Here is a 23804-nt window from a genome sequence, read left to right on the forward strand (position 1 = left end):
TCTGTGAGTGAAAGCAACTCAGAAACTCACCTCCTTAGTTCGTTTCCCATCCTGGCTGCAGGACTTCATCATGCCCCTATGTCGAATAACTTCTCTGCTACCTCTTGCTTTTCAGTTTCTGTTTGTGTTGTCTTCCTCTCTTATACCTTTGTATTTTCAGTGGTAGTACAGTGCCTGACATACATGCTTAATAAATGTTTATTGACTGACAGACTCAGGTTGTTTGCCTCAAAGTTCCTTTCCTACTATAATTGAGCTCTCAGCCTTATGAAGTTCTGAGATAGATGGAGTTACTGTAGATTTTTTTTATTGGATTTATTATGTGTGTGGTACGATTTGTTTATTTTTTGTGGGGGTGGGTTGCTATAGTGAAAGTATGGGGTATACTGAGCTGCTTGACTCTGTTCAGGCAACCATCTTGGCCAAATTCAGTAGTTTTATTGTACTCTACCCTGGTTAGAGCACACTTGATGTTCTCTGTTCAGTTCTGGGCACCAGATTTTAGGAATGACATTGATAAACTGAGAAGTATCTGAAGAATAGTGATCAGAATGGTGAAGAAGCCATGTCATGTGGGGATGGGCCAGTTGAAGAAATTGTGGGTTGTTCAGCTTGAACAAAAGTCTTTATTTTTTTATTTTACTATTTTCAAAAATTTTTTTATTTTATTTTTCATTTTTTAACACAGTTTATAACAGATAAAACAATTCAAACTTTGGTCAGGTGATACTTCTTTTTAAAGCATTTACAATATGGACCAAAAAAGAATTTTTTTTTTAAACATTAACCAACTGAGACATAAATAATATTTATGTTGCTAACTTCACAAGCTCTTGACCTAATTGTCTCCACAGTATTACTAAGAATTAAAGGACCCTAACTTATTGTTGTTGGTCTAAAGTCCTGTGCCTAATAGCTTAATTTTAGACTTAACCTCAGATGTTCCCCTACCAATAATCTATGATTTAATAGATCTGGTATTAAGCTTACAAACTTTTTGACTATAGGAAATTGCCACCAAGAATAGGGACATTGCAGGGATACAATATCTCCCTAATTTCATGTTAGTTCCAGGCAGGATTAGATTGTCTACTTGCATTCAGTCAGGCTTGAAATCTGCCAGGTGTCAGTGGGGAAATTGAGTCAGGAGAATCCTACCTCAGCCCAGGCGAACAAAACTCTTAAGGTGTGTGTGTTTGAGTGGGGGATAGAGTGGAGAGGGAGGAGAAGAAGACATGATTCTTGCTTTCCAAGTTTTTGAGGGTCTGTCTTGTGGAACAGAGATTAGACTTATTCTGCTTGGCCCGAAGAACATAGTAATAGATAAAGGTATTATAGAGGCAGATTTGGATGTGATTGAGGGGAAAAAAGCACTGAAGAATTAGACACAGTCACTAAGGGAATGCAATTCCTTGGAGGAGGGAGAATTGGTTTTCCTCTCAGAAGAGGTTTATATGTGAAGACTGGAAGACTTTTTTTTTCTTTTTTGGCCTTTGTTATAGAAATAGTTCTTGTTCAGGAATGCAGGTGGACTAAAGGGCTTTTCAATTCCGTTTTGACTCTGAGAGTCTGTGTTTTTATTACTTCTTGGACATGAGAGGTGGACAGAGGAGAGTCAAAGATAATTAGTTTTCAGACATGGAAAGCTGGATAGAGAATATCAGATATTGTGAAGTCAGAAGAAATGTTGGTGACTTTTTGGAGAAATTTTCAGTAGAAAGGTGGGGAAAGAAGCTTAATTACAAAGGATCAGGGAGAGGGCATGAATATTGAGGAAATGGAGTAATTGGTTTTTTTCAAGCAGTTCAGCAATAAAGAGTATGTATGGAAGGGATACATGGGGTAGGAGACACTCATGATTAGAAGTGACAAAGAAAGCTTCTCCTCTTGCCTTTTTTAAGAAATAGGAGACCTGATATAAATATAGATAGATAAGTCATTATAGTAAGTGCTTATGTGACCAACACCGTGCTAAGTGCTAGAAATAGAAATACAAAGAAAAAAAACCTCCCTCTTCTCAAGGAGCTTAATCTTCTGATGAGTGGTGAGTACACATGAAAGGGAACTGGAAGGCCTGAGAGTCAAGAGGCAAGCCAGGAGAGAAGTGAGCATGGATGGCCTGGGTATTTCTTGAAATAGTGGTCTTGGGGAGGAACTAACTAATCACGGGCTGAGGTGAGGTGTCTCCAGTGTGATGGATCTATGTGTGTTTGTAGGAAGAGAGGGCAGAGCAGTAGAGGAGGGATCAGATTAGATGACTACCCAGAGCTCAGTTTTAGGGGATATGGGAGAGAACTAGAATCAAAGACAAATTCGAGGGAGGAATCACAACATGGATTGTGTACCTTTTCTCGACCCAAAGGAAAATAATGGCCAAAAAGTATCCATGATGGAGGAGGAGGTCTGAGACTTTCAACTGTCTTAGTGGTCTGAGTGTTTTTTGTGAAATGTGAAGCCAGTGTTCTGTCTTTGTTTTTATCTTTGCCTCTAATACTCTCATAGTATTGGGCACTTATTTGAATCAATGAAAATGGGGGGTTGGTAAAATGAGTTCAGGGAGGGGTAGAGAAGAGAGAAGGAAACATTTGGAGTACTCTGGGGACTTGAGAGTTGAAAAAAGATTGACTAGAGGAATTGTTAAGCAACCAGTCAGAGCCAAGCTCATTATATATGTAGTGGATAAAGTCAATATGGCTTAGTGGCTTTTCCCATTGATACTCAGCAACCCTGGAGCAGTAGTTGAGAAATTTGATGGTAGTTACCCAGGTGTGAGGAATTGCAGGTCTTCAGTGGCAGAAGGGCAGGAGGGCAGGGATGTTTTGAGGGTATTATTAGCTAATGATAGATTTAAGTAGCTGTCCTATGGAGTCAAGACTTTCTGATAGGGAGGCAAATGACAGGAGAATGGGTAAGATGGAATGGGAAAATAGGCAATGAACCAAGGAATTTGAACTCATAGTAAAGGCAAAGAGTAGTTTTAGCATGAGTGAGAAAGTAGGGATAGATGGAAGGATCTGGGTTTCTCTAATAAAATGAATGTAAACTCCCTTATATACACTGTTCCATTTTTGTCTTTGTAACCCCACTACTTGGCACAGTGTCCAGCCAAGTTGTAGGTATTTAGGTATTTGATTGTTTGAGCTTATGGTCTAAGTTCAGTGGTGTACAATTCTGAGAAATGAGGTCTCGTGAGACTGTGTTAGTGTATATTGAGGTTGGGTAAAGGAGAGAATGATAAGAAGTTGGAGTTGAGGAATTAGAGTGAGAGGCTGGGTTATTAGAAGGATTTGTGGTATGAATATTTGAAGTCCCTAAAGATCATGTTTGGGAATGGACTGTAGAGGAAGATAATGAACCAGGTTCTAATGTTATTAAAATAGGTGGGATGGTGACCTGGATGTTGGTAGATCACCAACAGGGATGGGCAGGAAAGGGGGTACATATGGTATAGACAGATACTGTAAAAATAGGGTCATTTCTTAAGTACTGAGAATAAAATGGGCTATCATGTTAAAGAATTTATCACTAAGTGACCACTCTACTGGTGATGAATGGCTTTATATTTTGGTTAGTCTTTGGGCAGCTGTCACTTGCTGGGAACCAGCTCAGTGCATTTCTAGTTTGGTAAAACTTGCCAGAGATTCTTGTGTTCTACTGGCCTAGTTTTCAGGAACCCAGAGCCTTACCTCCATGGCACAGTAAGATGGCAGCAGAATTTTTGTGAAGTTATATGGATTGTAGAATATTATCAAAGACAAACACTCATGAAGTGCCATTAAACAACATCTAGAAAATGTACCATTGAAACAAGAGAGGGCAGTAGGTTGATTATGTAGTGAGAGGGATGGCCAGAGAGCTGTTCTGGTACCCGTGGAAAGGTCAGAGATTTAGAAAAAGATTCTTTATGAAGGGAGGAAGCATAGTGCTGGGGACCTGCATTCATTTCCTTGTTTTGTGCCCCTAGCTACCTATATGATTTTGGGCAAATCATTTAGCTTCCTGAATCTCATTTTCTTTTTTGGTAAAATGAGGGTCTTGGACTAGATGGTCTCTAGGTTCCAGATCTCTTGATTTCTAGGAGGACATGGACAGTAATTGCATAGAATGGGAAAGTACAATTGGGTTGTGATTTGCACCATTTTCTGTAACAGGAGAAACTACAGCAGTGAGCTCACAGTTTGTTGAAGTATTAAGAATGATATCCTTTCTTGAACATAATATTAGTGGAGTTTTTAAATAAACATGCTGTTTGTACCTGTTCCTGTATAACGTCTAGAACTTAAGAAAGCTGTAAATCAGTTACATGGTACCCCATTGCCTAAATGGGAATGAGGAAAGAGAAACATTAGGGTAACAGAAAGTAAGTAAAAATGTATGGAAGGGAACCTTTATGAGCCTGAGGACCGGGAGAATTGCAGTCCCCTCAATAGTACTAGGGAAGTTCACAAGGAGTGGAGTTGAAGGGGAAAGATGAGTTTAGTTTTGGGCATTCTGCATTTGAGATGTCTGAGATAACCATTTTGAGATGTCTCATAGGTAGTTGGACATGCAGTCTGGAGGTTAGAAGAGATTCTAACTAAATCCCTAGTTAGTTTTGTCATTATATGTTTTCTTAGTTAGTGGAAACTTATGGCATACATATTACCCTAATGGGGGCGAATGTGAATTTTTTTAAACTTTAAAAAGGGAACCTAATACTTGAAAAAGTTGGAGACTGTTGGTAGAATGGACTTGGCTTTTCTTTTTCTTCCTTAAATTCTAGCTCATGAGTGCTTTGGTGGTGTAAGAAGATCTGGGAGAACAAATTTAGAGCAGTCAGACTTTTCTTCTAGGAGTGGAATTTAGAGTTTAACTCAGTTTGATTTAGTAGGCTGTATTGAGCCTCATTGAATGGAACAAGGCCTTTCTTTAAGGTTCTTAGTTAACATCATTTTTACTGGGCTTTTTATCAAGTGAACTTTTTTTCCCTTTGAATTCCAGTAGCTTCATGATTTTCTTTAGCAGTAACTTTGGAAACCACAGATTTGAGTGATCTTTAGAATTTGACTCTGCATCAAATTCCTTTAAATGAAGGAAAAGGATGATGTAACTCATCCTTTTGTGTAGCTGTAAGAAAAGACACGGAAGATTGTTCTGTGTGGTGTATTTCCATCTTTGGCACCTTAAGATTTAAAAAGTCTTAAAAATCAGAAAACTAATATTTTCAGGATAAGGATGGGAAAAGTAATTATAATGTTGTCAAGATTTAAATATTCATTGCAAATAGAGAAGACTGGGTAGAAGTATTAATGGTTATTCAGAAGTGTACTCCAGCAAGGATCAGTGTATTTATTTACATATTAAAATTCCCAAACTGATGTAGAATAATAACATTGTTTTTGTGATTACAGCCTTCCCATTCAAAGATATCTATGAATTTAGTGAAGTTTTTATTTAAAAAAATTTTTACACATAGAATAGAAGTTTTTGAGAGCATTTACTGCCTGGTTTTGTACTTTGTGTCTTCAGCACCTGGAACAGTGTTGAGTTGTGAACTTGATATTCTGAAATTTTTCCTGATGTCAAAGCGTTAGGAGCGTCATGCTTTTTTAGGCTGCAACTATTGGAAAGATTAATATAATAAAATTACATTTTTGAAACATTTCTAAAGGGAAGCATTGGGGAAAGTGCAAATGTTTATTAAGCACCTCCAGTGTGCTGCAAGCTCTTCTAGGTACTTTACAAATATCTCATTTGATCCTTACAATCATATGAGGTAGGTGCTGTTATTTTACAGTTTGGGAAACTGAGTCAGACAGTGGCCAAATAACTTGCCCAAGATAACACAGCTAGTTTATCCAAGGTCACATTTGAGCTTAGTTCTTCCTGACTCTGGGCCAGCACTCTAGCCATTTTGCTACCCACCTCTCTTGGGCCACCTCATCCCTGCACTCCATCTGATCAGATGTCCTTACTGCCATGAGTTCCAGCTTCTCCATTTAAAAACTTTGATCTCAAAACCCGTTTACGTCTTCACATCTCTTCCTTTACTGTAGTTTTTGAGAAAATGGCAGCCCTTCTTCTTTCCCCTTCATTGATAAACTACTTAAAAGAGTAGTTTACGCTCCTTGCTAACATTGCCTTCCCATTTACTTATTAATTTCCTGCACCGTGGCTTTCATCTGAACCACTGTGAAAAGCCAGTGTCATAGAGGTTACTGGTGATCTTTAAAATTTTTTATTATGAATTTTAAAATATCAGCGAACATGAGTAGATCAGCATAAAAAAGAATTGTATATAAAACTTTGAACTTACGTTTAGTTAAAAATATTCATGGTTATATGATTTGAAAGTTCACTCTGATGTTGTGAATTATAGCTTATCTATGCCTGCTCTTATCTATATTCTGTCGAAAGCTCACTGTAGAGGGTACATTCTGGAGGCACTTTTTGGGCATTATGAAAGTAGTGGTAACAAAACTTCCCTTCTTATCTGCTTTAAACTTCCTTCTGTTATTAAGTACTTAGCACGTCCCAGATACTGCTAAGTGCAGAGAATTCAAATACAAGGAAAAAGAAAGATAGACCCCCTCCATCAAGGAGCTTAAATTCTAAAAATAAAGGAAGGCAGAAAGTGTGTGTGTGTGCGTGTGTGCGTGTGTGTGTGTGTGTGTGTGTGTGTGTGTGTGTGTGTGTGTGTGTGTGTGACAGAGAGAGAGAGAGAGAGAGAGAGAGATATGGTACTGAGAGGATATGGTGGAGATTCCAGACAATCATGACTGTAGCTGGGAGACAAGTGAAGGAGTGAGCATGGTTGGCCAAGGTACTTCTTCAGAATGAAGGTTCCAAGATAAACTTAATAATAGGAGGAGGAGGCCACTAGGGTAGAACAAATTCCAGAATGAGAAGGCCACAGGGGCAAGGGTGTCTTTCAGGCTGAGAAGGCTACTGAGAAATGATGGAAAAATCTGGAGAGTTGGGAGTGACCGTATGTCAGAGACACGGCAGGGTCAGAATATGAGCAGTTTAATGGCTGGATATAGTTCCAAATTGCTCTGATCTCTTAACTGATAAATTAAGTAACCTTATCTCAGGTTTTATTTTTCTCCTTTCTCTCTTGGATGCTATTGTGGCTTCCATGACACTTTGCTGATTTTCCTACCTGTACGCCTTATTTTTAATTTCCTTTGTTGCATTGTCATCCATATTTTGCCCCAGTTGTGGAATTCCAAGTGGAAGGCTGAACCTTCTTGCCTGCTTTCACTACAATCTCTCATGATGATCTGCTCTCTAAGGATTACTGTGTTTTTAAGTGTAGTTCTAATTTCCGTCCTGAGCTCCAGTTCTCTATGCTAACTGCCTGTTAGACATTTCCACCAGAATGTCATGTTGGCATCTTAAATTCAACATGTCTAAAACTGAATTCATCATATTCATTTTCTTGCAATTAAAGCCTCCCCTCCTATAAACTTCCCACTTTTTGTTGAGGGAACCTACTTCCATTTTCCCAAGTTTGAAGATTCTCGAGTCATCCTTGATTCTTTACTCACTTTTATCCCCCATTTCCGGTCATTTGTCAGGTCTTGTGGAGGATCCTTTCTCAGCATCACTTTTCATCCTCTTATTTCCACTTTCATTCTAGACTTTGTGAAGTAAGGGACAGGCATGGATGCCAGAGAACTGCTCTCACTACCTCTCACCTGGGTTAGTGCTTTCTTACTGGGTTCCCTCTCTAATCCCTCAAATGAGTGGTTGCTAAAACTCTCTTCCTAAGGTACAGACAGGTCTGATTTTGTCACCTCATTGCTCCAAAGTCATCCGTGGCTCCCTGTGCCTCTAGGGTCACACACCAATTCCTCAGCCTCCATCATCTAGCTTGAGCCCACTATTCATGCATTCTCCATTCCAGCCACACTGTGTTATTGTTTCCTATATTTGATAGGCCATCTCATTACTGTACATCAGCTCGAATGTTCCCTTGCCTACCCATTTCTTTTTTATCTCTGCTTCTTAGATTCCCAGAGGTACTTCTAGCTACAGTTGTGCCCTCTTTTCCTCAGGGCCCTCTCTTTTTCAAACAGCCACATGTTGGTTTACTTTTCTACACTTTGTATCCTTTTAGTAGGTTATAAACTCCTTGAGTCTAGGGGACTTCCTAGCACCTACCACAGTGCCTTGCAGTTAGGTATTTAAATAAATGAGTGACACTTTATTAATAAGCACAAGCTGTGCTTAATAAAATAAAATAAAATATTGAAAATAGTGCCTCTTCTCAAGGAGCTCCAGTCTCTCAGCCATCCAAATGCCTTGCTAATGCCTTTGAAGACCACTGGACCTTTCTGTCCTTCTTTCAATTGAATCCTCTTCTCTATGTTGTCTCCTCGTTAGAATTTTGAGAGCAGGGAATGCCCTGCTTTTGTATTTTCATCTTTGTATTTGGTGTGTTTAGAGTTTAACGAATACCTTTTCATTTGCTTCTTAAATACCTATATACACAGCGCTGTGATTGGTAGCTAAGAAAACCTTATTCTCTAGGAGCCTTAAAGGTAAGGTTCTCTGAGGAGGCAAGAGCACTGCCAACTGTGAGGAGATTAGGGAGAGCTTCCAGGGAGAGAAGAGGTAGCATCTGATATTTGTTGAACTGAATTGTTTGCCTTAGTTGTAATTACTGTTTGTGTGTGCAGTTTGATTGTGGAAGTAGGAACTTAGCTTGTTCTCCGTTTGTTCTGTAAATATTTATTGAATACCTATTATGTAGAATGCCAGGTGAGGGAAATAAAGGAGAGTAGGATTCAGTGCCTGGCACCAGGAAATTTAACACTTAGAAATTTCTAATGGGGCCTAGAGCTATAGAGTAACTGTTAGTAAGAACAGCTGTTAGGGGGTAAAGCTTGTAAGTTGGAAGGTTTAGTTGAAGTGATTACTGAATGTGAATACATTGTTTTATGGGACTTTAAAGAACCCTGATAACACTGTATCAATATTCTGTATTGTGTCAGTAAAACAGATTTCTATTTTGGTTTCTTATAACTTCTTTACTCTTTGAACTCTCAAAATTTGTAAGGATAATTTGTATGGTATCCATACTTACGATTATTATACATCCAACTTAAATTTTTTGTTTTCTTTCACAGTAGAGATTTTTATATTGCATGCTTTCTCCAAAGACAGAGAGAAGATATATTTACCGCTTACTCTTCTCCAATGTTTAGCCAGGGTCCACACTTTTTAGTTTGGGTCTAGTTTTTTGTTTAGTTGTTGGTCTCCTAATAAAGTGCAGAAATCAAGTGTGTCTCAGCCCACTGATTAAAGATTTTCGTTTTGGTGCTAGGTCACCTTTGTATTTCTCAGCTACTACTTATCCATGTCATCTGATTTTCAGCTATTATACTCATGCCCTTCTCTCCAGAACTTTGGACTCCAGCCCTGGCTCCCCTATCCCAGATAGCTGAATTTTCTCCTTATCTTTACAGGGCCCAGGCCTCTATGCTATTTCTGACTGTTGGTAGAGACTGTCTTATTTTCTAGTATTTATGAAGTGCTTATTAATAAATTTTCTGTCACTTTTTCCTCTTTCTTAGTTGTAATTTTTGGTACCCTTAACTTGATAGATCCACTAGATTCCTTCCCTTTCTCTATCCCCTCTCTATTCTTTCGTTAGGATAACATTCTGCCTAATGCTTCAATTCTCCCAGAGTTTTTCTTCTTTTTCTCTGTCAGCGTCTTGCTTTGTGAGCAGTGCCTACATATGTGCATAGTAAAAATAACATCTCCAGTGTAGTGGGTCCTGTTTTGTTGGTGCTTCCCCCCTACCTCCCCACCATAGTTCTCTTTTCCTAACAATAACCCTCTCCTGGCAGAATACTTGGGTTTTTTTGTTTCTTTTTTTTTTTTTTTTTATAGTTTTATATATTTATGGATCCATGACCCCATCAATGGAGATATGTCTTGTGGCAGTAGGTATTATATCCCCTCCACATCTTGTCCTATGCAGTTTTTTTGCCCATTCTCCTTCATAACTCCTCCAGAAGAAATCTACCTAACATTCCTAAGGACTTTCTCTAGGTCTTTTTTTTTCTTTTTTTTAAAATTAATTTGTTTTCAGTTTTCTACAATCATTTGCATATATCTTAGATTCCCTCCCCTTCCTTTCTTCCCCCTTCCCTCCCCGCTCTGTCCCCTAGAATACGTGTGATCCTATATAGGTTCTATACATACATTCTTATTAAATACATTTTCACCTTAGTGAAATAGAAGAATTGCATAGAAGAATTAAAATGAATGGGAGAAACCATGAGAAAAACAAAACAAAACATAACACAACACAAGAGAACATGGTCTGCTTCATTCCTAGCAGAGTACTGTGGAGCAGAGAAGTTCCAGTTAATCAAAGCAGACCAACTGATTGACAGTTTATCCCTCATTTCCTACAAGTAGCTCATCATCACTGTTTGATGGTTGATGGCCAGTTCCTGTGTGATTTGAGTATTGCTGTTTTTACTGTTGTTTTCTTTTGCATTATTGAAGTCATTTTGTGTTCTCTCTTCTGTTCACTTCACTTGACATCAAAGTAAAGGCTTCCCCAGTTTCTCTGGATTTATACTCCACAGTAATATTCCATTTATATTTGATGATCCATTTAGCAATTCCTCAGTTTATGACCACCCATTGAATTATTGTTATTATTGTTTTGCTGTTACAAAAAAGTGTTAGTATGTAGGGTGTGTGTGTGTGTGTGTGTGTGTGTGTGTGTGTGTGTATTTCCCTTTGACCTCATATTTGACTCAAAGAGTATGAACAGTGTAGTTATTTTTCTGGCATAATTCCAAATTGTTTTCCTGGATGTTTTTCTACAACCTAGTTTTCTTTACAGCAGCAGATTTCTGCCTAATCTAATAAGATTTGCTCTCTTAAATGAGGATTACCGCAAGAGGGAGTTTTGGAGTAGAGAGGAAAGAAGATGAAGGAATAAAAAACACAATTTTTTGACAGTCAAGTCAGCAAGTATTTATTCAGCCCTGTTATGAGCTAGGCACTGTGAAGTGCTAGGGATACAAACAAAGACAAAAAATAGTCTCTGTTCTTGTTAAAAGACTCACGTTGTAATGAGGGATACAGAATATAAACTACAATCAAACAAGGTATGTACAGGATAAATTGGAGAAGTTACTGTCATTTAATGGGAATCTGGAAAGGCTTCTTGGAGAAAGGGGAAATTTTTTTCTGTGTGATTGAAGGAATCCAGTGAAGCTTGGAGATGGAAGATATTAACGGGTCTATACAAGAAGCATGTTAGTAAGATGAGACCTAATAAGCATGAAAGAATGGACATCATAAATGGATTCTGTCCCTTCAGATAATTGTGTTTAGCTCTTGTGGTCACTGCTAATGACCCCCAACAGTGGTTCTTTTCCTTTCCCTAATATTAAGTTAATTTATCGTTCAGGTTAAAGATGACTTCCTTCTTTTTCACTTGACATATCAGGAGTTAGCAATCAGAAGCAACTGAGGCAGGTATATATGCTGACCTAGGGATAATATAGGATATATTATCCCCAGGATTCCTTGGGAAAGACAGGAGTCTGCCTCTTTCTTCCTACCTTCCCATATTACTTGTGTGTAATGAAGTTTTGCCCATCTTTTGATACCTTATCAAATGCCATTGTTTCCGTGAAACCTTTTCTGACTCCCTCAGAAACCATTTTTCATCTGCTCTCTCAAAGAACTCTGAATTTCTCCCATGTACATATCTTCTGTTTTGTATTATAATTATTTGTATGTTATGTCTTACTGTTAAATTGTAAGTTCCATGAGGGAAAGGACTGTATTTATCTCCACACTGCTACTAAGCGCTGTTATTTTCTTGAATCTTCAGACTTTCAGTATCTACTTTCAGTATCTCCTCCACTGTTGCCTGTAATCACAGCCAAATCTCCCTTATTCTTAAAAACAAAAAACAAAAAACTTTTCATTAGATCCTACCATGTCTGCCTGCTATTTTCCTGTATCTTCTTTCCTCTTTTCATATAAACTCCTTGAAAAAGTCTTCTGCAACCAATTCTTCTTTCCTCTCTCTCATTCATTCTCTTCTAAACCTTCTGTAGTCTGACTTCTGACCTCATTGTTTGAATGAAATTGCCAAAGTTTCCAGTGGTCTCTTAATTGCCAGATTTGATGGCTTTTTCTCAATCATTTGCAGCCTTTGATGCTTTTGACTTTCTTTATAGGGTTATAAACCTAGATCTGGATTATAGACTCAGAGCTGGAAGGGAATACAGAGGTCATCTAGTGCAATCTTTTCATTTTATGGATTCAGTTAAATTCAGAAACCATTTATTAAGTGCCTTCTATGAGCAAAGCACTATACTAAGTACTAGGGATAAAAAAAGGCAAAAGACAGTTCCTGCCCTCAAGGAGTTTACAATCTAATTGAGGAGGGAGCATGTAAAAAAAAAAATCTGCTGTACACAGGACACAGAGGAAGGCACTGGAATTAAGAGGCAAAGGCTTTTTATAGGAGGCAGCCAGAGTGGGCAATAGTTGGAGTGGAAGAGGGAGAGCATTCAGGGATGGGACCAACCAGAGCCAAGATGTAGAGTGTTTTGTTTGTGGGGAAGCTAGCAGGTAACTTCATTCAAGAGTAGGTTTTGGATAGTATGATATAAAAAGAATGGAAAGGTTGGAGGGAACTAGGTTATGAAGGGCTTTGAAAGCCAAATAGACGTCTTCTGACTCCAGAGGCAGGGCTATTTCTGCTGGACCATGCTGCTGTCTGCTCCTGGATGTTCTTTCTGCCCTGGGTTTTCATGACTTTTCTTTTGGTTCTCATACTTGTGATTGCTTCTTTTCAGTTTCTTTTGTTTGTTTTTCATCTATATCAGTCACTCTCTCTACTTATGACTGCCCCCAAAGATCTCTTTTGGGTGCCCTTGTATTTTCTCTCTAAACTCTCAGCTGGTGATCTTATCAGCTCTGTTCTAATTATTACCTCTATGTAGATGATTCCCAGATTTATATATCCAGTCCTGGTCTCTATCCTTAGCTCCATTTCTACATCACCAACTGCTTGTTGGCATTTTGGACTGTAGGAATCTCAGACTCAACATATCCAAAACTTATTATCTTTCCCAATTAAGCCCTCCCCCTTCCAAAATTTCCTGTTATTGAAGGCATCTTCTTGGTCTCCCAGTTTCACAATCTCAGTGTCATCCTTGATTTCTCTCTATAGAGTCACCTCACATATCTAATTGCTGGTTTGTTTGTATTTTAATATAATTGGAGAAGGAAATGGCAAGTCACTCCTGTATCTTTGCTAAGAAAACCCTCCACGGGACATGACTGAACAGTAACAGCACCAATATTTCTCTACAGTATCTTTTTCTCTCCACTCACACAGCCATACATACCTCTTATCTTCTTCACATCTCATTTGTATTATTGAAGTAGCCTTCTAATTGTTCTCCCTGTCTCAAGTCTTACATCTTTCCCCATTCCAATCCATCCTCCACTCAGTTATAGAGTTCCGTGCTTAATAAACTTGAGCAGTTCCCTGTTACCTTGGGGATCAAATATGAAATCCTCTGTTTGGCATTTAAAGCTTTTTATAACCTGGACCTTTTCTACCCCTTCAGTCTAATTACATTCTGCTTCCTCCTCTTCTCTCCCCCTCCCCTTTACTCTATGATCTACTGCTTTTTTCAGATACCATTCCATTTTCTATTTCAGTGCCTTTGGACTGGCTGCTCTCTCTTCCAATCTTTTGAGTCTTAGAAATCCTGACTTCTCTTGAGACTTAGCTCAAGTACCCACCCCTTCTTCCAGGAGTCTTTTTTTTCCTGGTCTTTCTGTCTCACTCCCTCCTATCCCCCCATGCTATGCAAGGTCACTTTATCTTATACATTCTGATGTTGCCTTTCCTATGTAAGTTCCTTGAGGGCAGGGATAGTTTTTGCTTTTCTTTGTCACTTCAGCACTTAGCACAGTGTCTGCCCAATGCTTGATGATTGATTTAGAAATCTAGAAAATGGGGACAAAATCTTTTGGCTTTATCTGGCCTTTAAATTAGGTCAAATGGTAGACTTCTCTTGACTTATTAACTTAGGCCCTAAGATACTAGGGATGGTTATATCAATGTGACTTCCTAGGGAAGATTACCATCTTATCAAATGAGATAATATTTGTAAAATGCTTAGCAGTGCTTGAGCACAGGTGGTGCTCTATAAATATGGTGATGTTCTAATAGCACTCTTTAACCATTTCTTTTTCCAATTTTGCTTCCTTGGTTTGTAGCAGTGATGCAAGTACTGGGAGAAAAAAATGAATTTGGATTAAGAGCTACCATGATAAAGTGGAAAGAGCAGAGCATTTTGAATCAGAGGTCCTGGACTGATCTTTCACATACCATAATTCCTGCTTCAGACTCCTCATCTGTAAAATGAAGTTGTCTGGGTAGATGTTCTACAAATTTTCTTCCAGTTCTAAATCGGTGAAATGTTTTGGTTTCTTTTTTGACAAATCATCTTGATAAACATGGACACACATGAACATGGAATAGGCAGCTAAATGGCACAGTGGGTAAGACAGTGAACTTGGAGTCAGGAAGATTGAATTCATATCTTTCCTGGATGTATGCCCCTGGCTGGGTCACTTTCCTTTCTCTGCTTCAGTTTCCTCATCAGTTAAATGGGGATAATAAAGCACCTATCTCCTGGGGTTGTTGTGAGTATAAATACTTATTAAATTTAACATCATCTTGCCAATATTTTTGTCCTTTTCAGCTTTCTTCTCTTCTGTACATTTAAAAAATATTTCATTGCTACTTTTTTGGGGGTCTTTCTTTTCTCCCACAACTCAGCCTCCATTTTAACAGGTGTAGTCAAGTAAAACAAATCCACATATAGGACATATCTGAAAATTGCATGTCTCATTTCTGTGCATAAGGCCTGTTATCTCTCTGTCTCTTCGTAGTCTCCTGGAGAGGTGATTGGTCGTTGTATTGATTGGAGTTCTTTGAAAATTATTTCCTTTACAATGTTTTATATTCATTGTATAAATTATTATCCTGCTTGTGCTCACTGCACTGTGCATTAGTTCAGACAAGTCTTTCCAGGTTTCTTTGAATCCATTTCCATTTGTTATTTCTCATGGTTCAATCATATTCCATTATGTTCATATACCACAGTTTGTTCATCTATTCCCCAATTTATGGGGACTTTTCTACATTAATTTTTTTGTGCATTAATTTACCTACTATTGGTATCCAGTCATAAGGTAGTCTTTTATAAATGCCTGTACACACAGGCAACGTGATATAGTGGAAAGGATACTAGACATAGAGTCAGGAAGATCTTAGTTCAAACTGTACCTCAGACACCTGTGAGTAGTGTAACCCAGGGGAAATTACTTAACCATCCTGGCCCAGACCCCATGGCCTTTCAGGTACTTTCCAGTTGTGATTCTATGATGCTGTGGTTCATTTCTCCTCTATTTGGTTTGAAGTTGTGGAATATCAATTGCAAGATTGCAAAAATATCAAGTTTGTAACAATTCTGTTGTGGTGACACTACTTGTATGGATGCCCAGGCTTTATTTTGTTGTTAGCTGCTACTTGTGGGCATATCTTGGGTATTTTCCAGGAATGGTAGTTATTGGGCAAGAGATCTCTGTTTTGTCACGGCTCAGGTCCTGAAGAATGTAGGCCCTCTTGAAAGATTCCCCACGTTATTTTCAAATTCATGTACTTTAAATGATATTTGTGAGTTTCGAGTTCAAGCATTTTTTAAAAAAGAGACTTGTTCAGAGGATTACGTCAGAGGTAGTGGGTAACCTTTGAAAGAAATGTTTTTGTGAGTGTTCTTACCATACAGATTCATACAGTTGTGAAAGAGGAAGAGGGGGTGCTGAGAAATGTGGAAACAGGAAGGAGCAAACTCAGAATCTTAGAGCTGGAAGGGACCTTAGAGATGCTCAAGCCCATTTCTGTGGTTTGTTCTTTATAACTGTATTGGAAAGGGACTTTCCCCAGGAGTTTAATTCTGTGTCACATTCAATATATTTGTCGCCATGTCTGTGCGTTAGGAAGACTGCGGATCCTAAATGCTTTTGCAGATGTTTGTTTTGTTATGTAACTTTTAAAATTCTCATTTTGTAATTGACAGTATCACTGTGTTTTATATGTAATAAAATATGCATTGAACTAAGTCTTTTGGAAGAAATTCTTTAAAGTATTATGCCAGTATGTAAAGTGTATGGATTATATAATCCAGAATGTTTCTTTCTAGGCATATGGATCGGGCTGTGATATTGTTATTTTGGCCAATGACTTTGAATGTGTGCAGATCATCCCTGGTGCTAAACATGGAAACATCCAAGTCAGCTGTGTGGAGTGCTCTAACCAGCATGGAAGAGTAAGGAATTTAGTAACTTTGTTTAAAAAAACAACCAAAACTGCAGATAACCTCAGCAAACTGTAAAAGATAATCTGCTGTTGAACACTTTGCTGGAACAGAGAAAGAACTAACCCTTTATTCTGTGAGTGGAGATAAACTGCTAAATGCTGCTAAGCCACTGTTCATATGGTGATTTAGAAAGAAATTCAGAGGGCTTCTGGCACTTTTCTGCTGGATGGAACTTGAAATCATCCCATCTTTTTTCCTATATCATTTTTATAGCCCCTTTCAAATCTAAAATGTATCCTGATTTTTGCCCTGCCCTTCCATTTCTCTTCCCCCTTTCAGACTTCTCCCCTGCCCTTCAAAGAACTGCAGCATCAACGCCGGGCAGATTCAGGGAACCCTGGACCAAACTTCAGTTTCTAAACCTCTGAAGAATTGCTAACACATTTTAAAAATCACTTTATAATTCATGAAGAATATTTTGTAACATTGTATCTATACCAGAAGGGACTGTTCTGCAATGGATTCATATCCTCATTTGCATCTTGGACCCAAATTTGATTTTTATAAATTCAGCACATATTAAACGTTGATTTAATGGAAAAAAAATCAGGGATAGATGAAATTACATTTTAGTGATTTTGATAAAATTACAATTAGATGGCCCTTCTGGATCATTGAAATAGGTTTTTTACCTTCAGTAAATGTTTGGACATTCAGTTTCTAAGAAACTGCTTATTGTTCCATAATTACTTCAGATTTTGTTAAATTTTGAGTCTTCTCGAAATAATTGTGACTAAGCAACCTCTTAAAAATTGGAAATGCCCAATGAGAAATTATGTATGCATAATTCAAAATCTGCAGAATTGAAAACAGACCTAATATTTTAGCATATGACTAATTATCATTCAGCTTTCTTTGATAACTCTTGTTCTTTTGGCCTGTCTCGATCTTTATATATTTTATCAGCCTGTTGCAGGGAAGTATGGAGGGTTTCAGATTTCTCTCATTCATTTTGCAGTGTTCTACTTTTGCCTGTAAGTAAGGTTGCCTTAGAGACTCTTAGAAAAACGAGTTCATTGTATGACATTCAACAAAGAAGTTTCAGTAGATTATTAATAGGCCGTGTTTCTAAAGCTGTGTGTCTAAACCAATATTGACAGATAACTTGGGAATACAGTTTTTTAAATACATAGTCACCTTTATTAAAATATACTAACATATACCCTCCTTGCTCCCTCAGAAAACCCACAACAAAACAAAAACAAAAAACCCAGGAAAACTCCTGAAATTTGAGCAGTTTGTCTCCTTTTTTCCATTTCACTCTAAATGGCAGCTACTCATATTTTTCCACTGAAAAAATAAATGGTTATTCAGATTCCTCCTGTGTAAGTCTTCTACCTTTGTTAATTGACTATTTGTACTTTGAAATTCATCCACATTAAGGTGTTACTTAAATATCCTTTACATTTTAAATTCCCCTGTGGAAAAAATCTTAACTCAGACCCTTACTAGTTTATGAGTCCTGGACAAGTCACTCATCTTTAAGCCTTTGTTTCCTCATCTGTAAAACAGGGGGCTAGACTTGATGTCCTTCTAAATGCCTCTTCCCAGCTCTGAATTTATGCTTCAATGAAGAGAAACCTTTTTTCTACACTAAAATATTTTCATTATTCAGTAAGCAAGAGATGGTGGGTTTTTTTGTTTTTTTTTAAGGGGAGCTGAAATTACTTTTTGAGTCTTTCCAACTGGCCCTGAAGGTATACCTGACTCCTAGCTACCTCTTTCCTCTGAGAATAAACCAAAAGCAGTCAGTCTGGGAGCTGCTGGTTATAGAGGAACTTAGCTCTTCTTCATCTGCCGCAGGCTTTTACCTCAACCTAGTCCCTTTCCTTCCTTTGTTTCCCTCCTCTCTGTTTATTCAAAGACTTCCAGATAAAAATTTTTCTATTTTCGGTGCACTTGTGGCATACCTTATTTTTAGTGAACAGTTGATGATTTATGTAATGTCCTAGAAGGCCCACAATTATGCCTATGTTGTAATGGTTTCTAACAAAGCAGTGTGTTATAAATACAGTTGTAAGTAATAAAGATATTACTGTATTAGGATTTGGAAAATGGAAATATTTCTTGAAGGCCAGAATAATATTCTTGTTGAATAAGGCAGTTGTAAATTCAGAATGGAAAATCTGGCTTTGTTCTTCCTGTTACAGAAGGGATTTTGGGGTGTTGTAAGAAATGGTTCAATAGTTAGTTTTTTGGACATTCATGTAGTTTTGTGATTATGTACAGTTAGTTTATATGTCCATCTAGAAGATAATTTTATTGCTTTAAAAATTAAATATTAATTTATTCTTTTTTCAGATTGGAGCTTCGTATGGAAATGCGGTTTGCATTTTTGAACCCTTGGGTATCAATTCTCACAAAAGAAATTGTGTAAGTAATTAATGCAGCGTAAGTCCTTGGTTTTATAGTATCTGAACTTCAGTCAACTTCCTGGAGAAGTTGCTTAATTCTTGATAACTGATGGTCTTATAAACAGCCAAATTATGGGGTTTTTAGTTTTAGAAGTGAAAGAAGTTTTAATACTGTATATAGAAATAATGATGACTCTCTTCTAGTACCATCATTTGGAAAGGGGATGAGTCTTTTTTGTAGCTCTGGAGGGCAGAATGAGGATCAGTAGGGGCAAAAGGAGGGTCAGTGGGAGGCAGATTTTGACTCAGTATAAAGTAATAATTAGAATTGTCCCAAAATAGAATAGGATACCTTGTGAAGTAGTGAAGTGTTCCAAGTGTAGATCAACTGCCCATGATCTAGATGAGTGGTGCTATGTATCAGTGCAGGGACTGTCCCCACGAATAAAGTCACAGATCCTTGGCGTGAAATATAGTACTGTTATATTCCTAATTTTTCTCTATTTTGTGTCATCTTGAACAATTTCATTCATTTTCCCTTCCTTTGCTGTCTAGGTTTGGAGTTGAGCTACGAGTAGGTCATGCAGTTAAGATATCTAGCAGTTAAATGGAGATGTTGTGTAGGAATTCAGTAGAAAAATGGGGCTGGATATGTAGATTTGGAAGTTAATTTTGGGGAGCTACAAGTGAACCTATGAAAATTAATGAGATATAGGAATGAAGGTTAAGAGTGGGAGCAGACTCCTTGAAAGATGTGGACATGATGTGGCACACATTTGTTCTGTATTATCAGGGAGCATTCACTTTCAGGGTAGAGTGTTATATCTGGAAATGGTGACAATATTTTAAAAAAGGCATTAAAATAACTTATTTTTGGAAAGACTGAAGGTGTGTGGTAATTCTTCCCTTCTTCCGTTATTGTTCCCCACCTCTGTCTTTGAAAATGAAAATGTCAAAGACCAAACCAACAACTTATTCAAGTAAACATATTTTAGTGTAAGTGTTTGTTATTACTCTTGTGACTTCAAGTTCAATTTCAGTTTAGGTGTTAGACCTAGAGACTTGTGTTCATTTCCATTGTAGCAAACATATACCAAGGGAAGCTATTGAAAGTTCACAATGGTATTTAAAAGCTAAGCAATCTACCTTTCACATAATATTTTAAATTTGTTTTTGCAGAATAATAGTGAGATGTAAACATTAAGCGTTTCTATTTATGGAATTGAAAGAGAATTAGGAAACCTTATAAAATGACATTGATTTCTGGTCTAGTTTTCTTTTACCTTGTTTTCAAGGGGGAAAAATGTGCTAATGCAGCTAAATAGTTATTCTATTTTCTTGGTTTTTAGGATTTAAATGATTTTTTTTCCTTTTGTATTCTAGCAAGTCAAGTGTCAGTGGCTTAAAACGGGACAGTTTTTTCTGAGTTCTGTGACTTACAACTTAGCATGGGATCCCCAAGGTAATTAGAAATGAGGAAATATCAATTTGTAGTCACACATTGCTTTAAATGTTTGGTTATTTGGTTGAAATTAATAGTCAGTAATGTAGATAATGAATATTGTCAACAGAATCTAGTTTTTTTTCTGGGGGACAGTAAACAAATATTTATGCTTTCTAATACTGTATGCATTTCTCTATATAATTGTAATGGGTACTAGTCATTATGAAATATATGTTCCAGAAAAGAATGAAAAATATTAGATAAGTATTTCTCCAGCTGACTTCTACCATATATTATTGTTAATGTATTCTCTGTGAGACAGAATTAAAAACATTTTACAGAATGGGAAGAAAATTCCCCTCTTTGGTTTTCACGTTTCCTATTTCAGGAAATCAGCATCTTTAGTTTAGAAATATTTGAAACTCCTATCGTTACTAAGGCTTTAGTAACTGGAGAACAGTGAGGGGGTCTTAGAGGCAGATTTTGTCTGCTGAAAGGATCCCTGAACTTGGAGGTGAGGCAAAAGACCAGCTTTTGAATTCTGTCTTTTACTACTTGCTGATTGAGTGACCCTGGGTAAATCACTTAGTTTTTCCTTGAGCTTTATGTCCTATCTGTAATGTTGGGATTATAGAGGCTGTTGTGAAGATCAAGTGAGAACATAGTGTGTTTTGTAAGCAATAAAACATTAAGTAAATGACTTCTTATTCAAGCCCATAAGCTCTGACTAGGAAGCTGGCTTGGCTGGTTTTATAAGCCACACATAAAATCAGTCCCGTTGTTTTGTGTTTATACTTTATTATGTTCTCAAGACATATATATATATAGTTGGATATCTGACTCTCCATGATTTTTTTTTTTTTGACCAAACTTTGGTGAGTCTCAGGGAAATAAAATATACTCCTAATTTCTTTCACCTACTGGATTCCTCCCTGGTAACAACATTTTTACAAACTTGGATTGGAAGGGTAAATCTTCTGAAAAAAACTTCCTGCCACAGATAATACCGCCTCAACTAATTTCCTAGTGTTAATTATAATCAAAATGTATTTTTCTTGGTTGGAGTAACAAAATGACTTCCAGAATAGTGTCTTTTTTTCCTAGTGTACTCTCCTTTTTTTTTTTTTCCTAAAAGGAAGGTATGTCAGCATGTAATCACATTGTATATTCATTAAATAACTTTTCAATTTTAAGGTAACAGATTGCTAACAGCAACTGATTTGGTACAGTTATGGGCTCCTCCAGAGAGTGACATTCTAGAAGAAGAAGAGGAAATTGATCAGGTCAAAGAAAATAAAATTCCTCCTGTTTTAAATGATTGGAAGTGCATCTGGCAATGCAGGTAAGTTACCAATTCTGCTTCCTGTGTGATTGGACTAAATAACCAAGGTTTCTACTGAGATTCTGGGATTTAACAGTGGATTCATGAGTTTATTGATGTTTCTTAATAGAGATGTTCTCCTTAATGTGACTTTTGTAATTCTGTGCTGCATTTCATTTAGACATGTTAATTCACAGTGTACCATTTCTGGAAGAAGAAACCATATATAATATAATCTTTCAATCTATGCTGTACTTGATTGTTCTTTATAGCTAATGATATCAGTATCCCTAGTACTTAGCTGGGCAGTGGGAGGCCTCTCTATAGTTTTTATTAATAGATGGGGTTATGTGAGTCTAGTTTTAATCATGAGGTGTTGGGATGGTTTCAGGGCTATTGACAGTAATGAGAAAGTCAAGAATGGGACCAGGTTAGGGAGAGATTATTAGGTCAGTTCTTGATAGGTTTCAGTGGTTGTGAGATCTGAGTGGAGCTTTTCTATGTAAGCATGATGTTTGCTTCTTGATAGGTAGAGTTAAATTTTCATTATTGCTTTATTTTAAGAAATATTTTTATAAAAAAATCACTTTAAGAGAAGTGAAAAATGAAATACTATGCAACTGTAAAACACTGTTTTGGATCATATGTGTATGTAAAAATACTTTATCTTCATTTCTTAGGACTTCAGTGTCTGTACATTTGATGGAATGGTCCCCTGATGGTGAATATTTTGCTACAGCTGGAAAGGTAAGATAAAAACAAAACTAAAGGAAACATGAAAATGTTAAAACTGTAAGAATTTCCTAATTGACAGACAAAAGCATGTGTAAGAATTCTAAGTGCTTTGCTTTTCCTTGTCCGTGGTCATCCTTTACTGTTGTCTTTACCCCTCCTCCCCCAATAATGATACTTGGATTTTAGGGTATAGTGTGCCTGACTTTATTCTTTTAAGTGATTTTTACTTTTAGCGGTTGGTCATTTTGAAAAATCAGTAAAAAAAATGGCTAGGAAGAGCTGGTATATAGACTATTTTTCTCTTTTAGCCATGTCCATATATTGAGGTCATATTCCAGGTGTGAAAGAATTCACTTAGACATTCTCTTTGGCCACCAGGAACTTGTATGGATGTGAAAGCACATGGACTTTTAAGCAATAAAGCTAATTGAGGCAATTGGTATTTGGGGGAGCTAGGCTTATATATCAAAATTCTGACAGAAAGTCATAAAGCCTCTGGATGTTCCAGGTGAGGGTGCGGTTTTATGGTAGCTCAAGACAAGGAGGTCCAGGATAAGGGAGACAGAAGAAGATAAAGAAGACAGAAGAATTTTATGGTACAAGATATGGAGAAGTTTTACAGTATTTCAGGATAAGGACAAAAGGACTTTAGGATGTGCTACAGAATGAGGCCCCCCCCGGGCCTCACAAAGTACTAGAAAAGCAGCTTTTAATATTCTCTTTAACCCCTAGGGTACTGTATGCTGTATCCACATCACATACATTGATTAGAAATTTGGATAAGTACAAAATTCTGATTTGTTTAAATGGAAATAAAACTGAGAATCTAAGATTAACCTGTTTGTTTAGTCTATCCACCCTGATTCTCAAACAACATAGTTGAAGTTTAATAAATATTGACTTAACAGATCTTCACAGCAGTAATGACTGAAGGAGCTGCAAGTAGATGAAGATGAAGGTGGCAGGGAAAAGAATGCTAATATGGTATGATCACTAAGAACTACGTCTGGAGTGTTTCTCTAGGAATGCCTTATTAGTGTATTACTAGAAATCTGTTTCCATATCCAGTAATTTATACCATTTGTGCTGGGAACTTTACATAGAACCCCAAGTGAGCTAAATCCTCAGTGTGGGTATATGAGTCCAAAAATTGATTTTCTGTATCAACTGAAATATTATATTTTGGTACCTAATTACATATAGAGCTTTAGGGAAAGTGATAAGAGGTCCAAATACTTCTTTAAAAGTATTTTATAATTTCAGTTTTTTATTAACTGTTTACACAAATGGAAAAAATGGTGTCCTACTACATTTCTTCTGTCATAGAAATGTGGTCTTGATACGTAAACCAAGGAAAGTCAAAACAGAGAAAGAAAACTAAATCAGTGTGTGGAATAAGCACTGATGTAACAGTTTTAAACAAATTAGCAAAGAGACTATAGCAGTTTAACAGAAAGATGATACACTCTGACCAGGTTGGCTTAATACTAAGATGTAAGGTTGGTTTGATATAA

General features: G+C 37.2%; 1 protein-coding gene across 5 annotated transcripts in view; it reads left to right on the plus strand.

Moving 5' to 3' along the window:
- The window catches only part of DMXL2 (Dmx like 2), a 145750-nt gene that overhangs the window by 14784 nt on the left and 107162 nt on the right, over nucleotides 1–23804 (plus strand). For 4 of the 5 annotated variants that reach the window (XM_072622890.1, XM_072622888.1, XM_072622884.1 and 1 more), the window contains exons 2-6: nucleotides 16260–16385; nucleotides 18738–18809; nucleotides 20174–20252; nucleotides 21429–21576; nucleotides 22236–22302. In XM_072622890.1, coding sequence (XP_072478991.1) covers nucleotides 16260–16385; nucleotides 18738–18809; nucleotides 20174–20252; nucleotides 21429–21576; nucleotides 22236–22302 — 492 coding nt within the window. Of the gene's footprint in view, nucleotides 1–16259; nucleotides 16386–18737; nucleotides 18810–20173; nucleotides 20253–21428; nucleotides 21577–22235; nucleotides 22303–23208; nucleotides 23275–23804 lie in introns of those variants that run through there. The other variant, XM_072622886.1, reaches the window with a different exon arrangement.

Source organism: Notamacropus eugenii, chromosome 7 (genome assembly GCF_028372415.1).
Source record: "Notamacropus eugenii isolate mMacEug1 chromosome 7, mMacEug1.pri_v2, whole genome shotgun sequence".
In the NCBI taxonomy this organism is placed as follows: Eukaryota; Metazoa; Chordata; class Mammalia; order Diprotodontia; family Macropodidae; genus Notamacropus; species Notamacropus eugenii.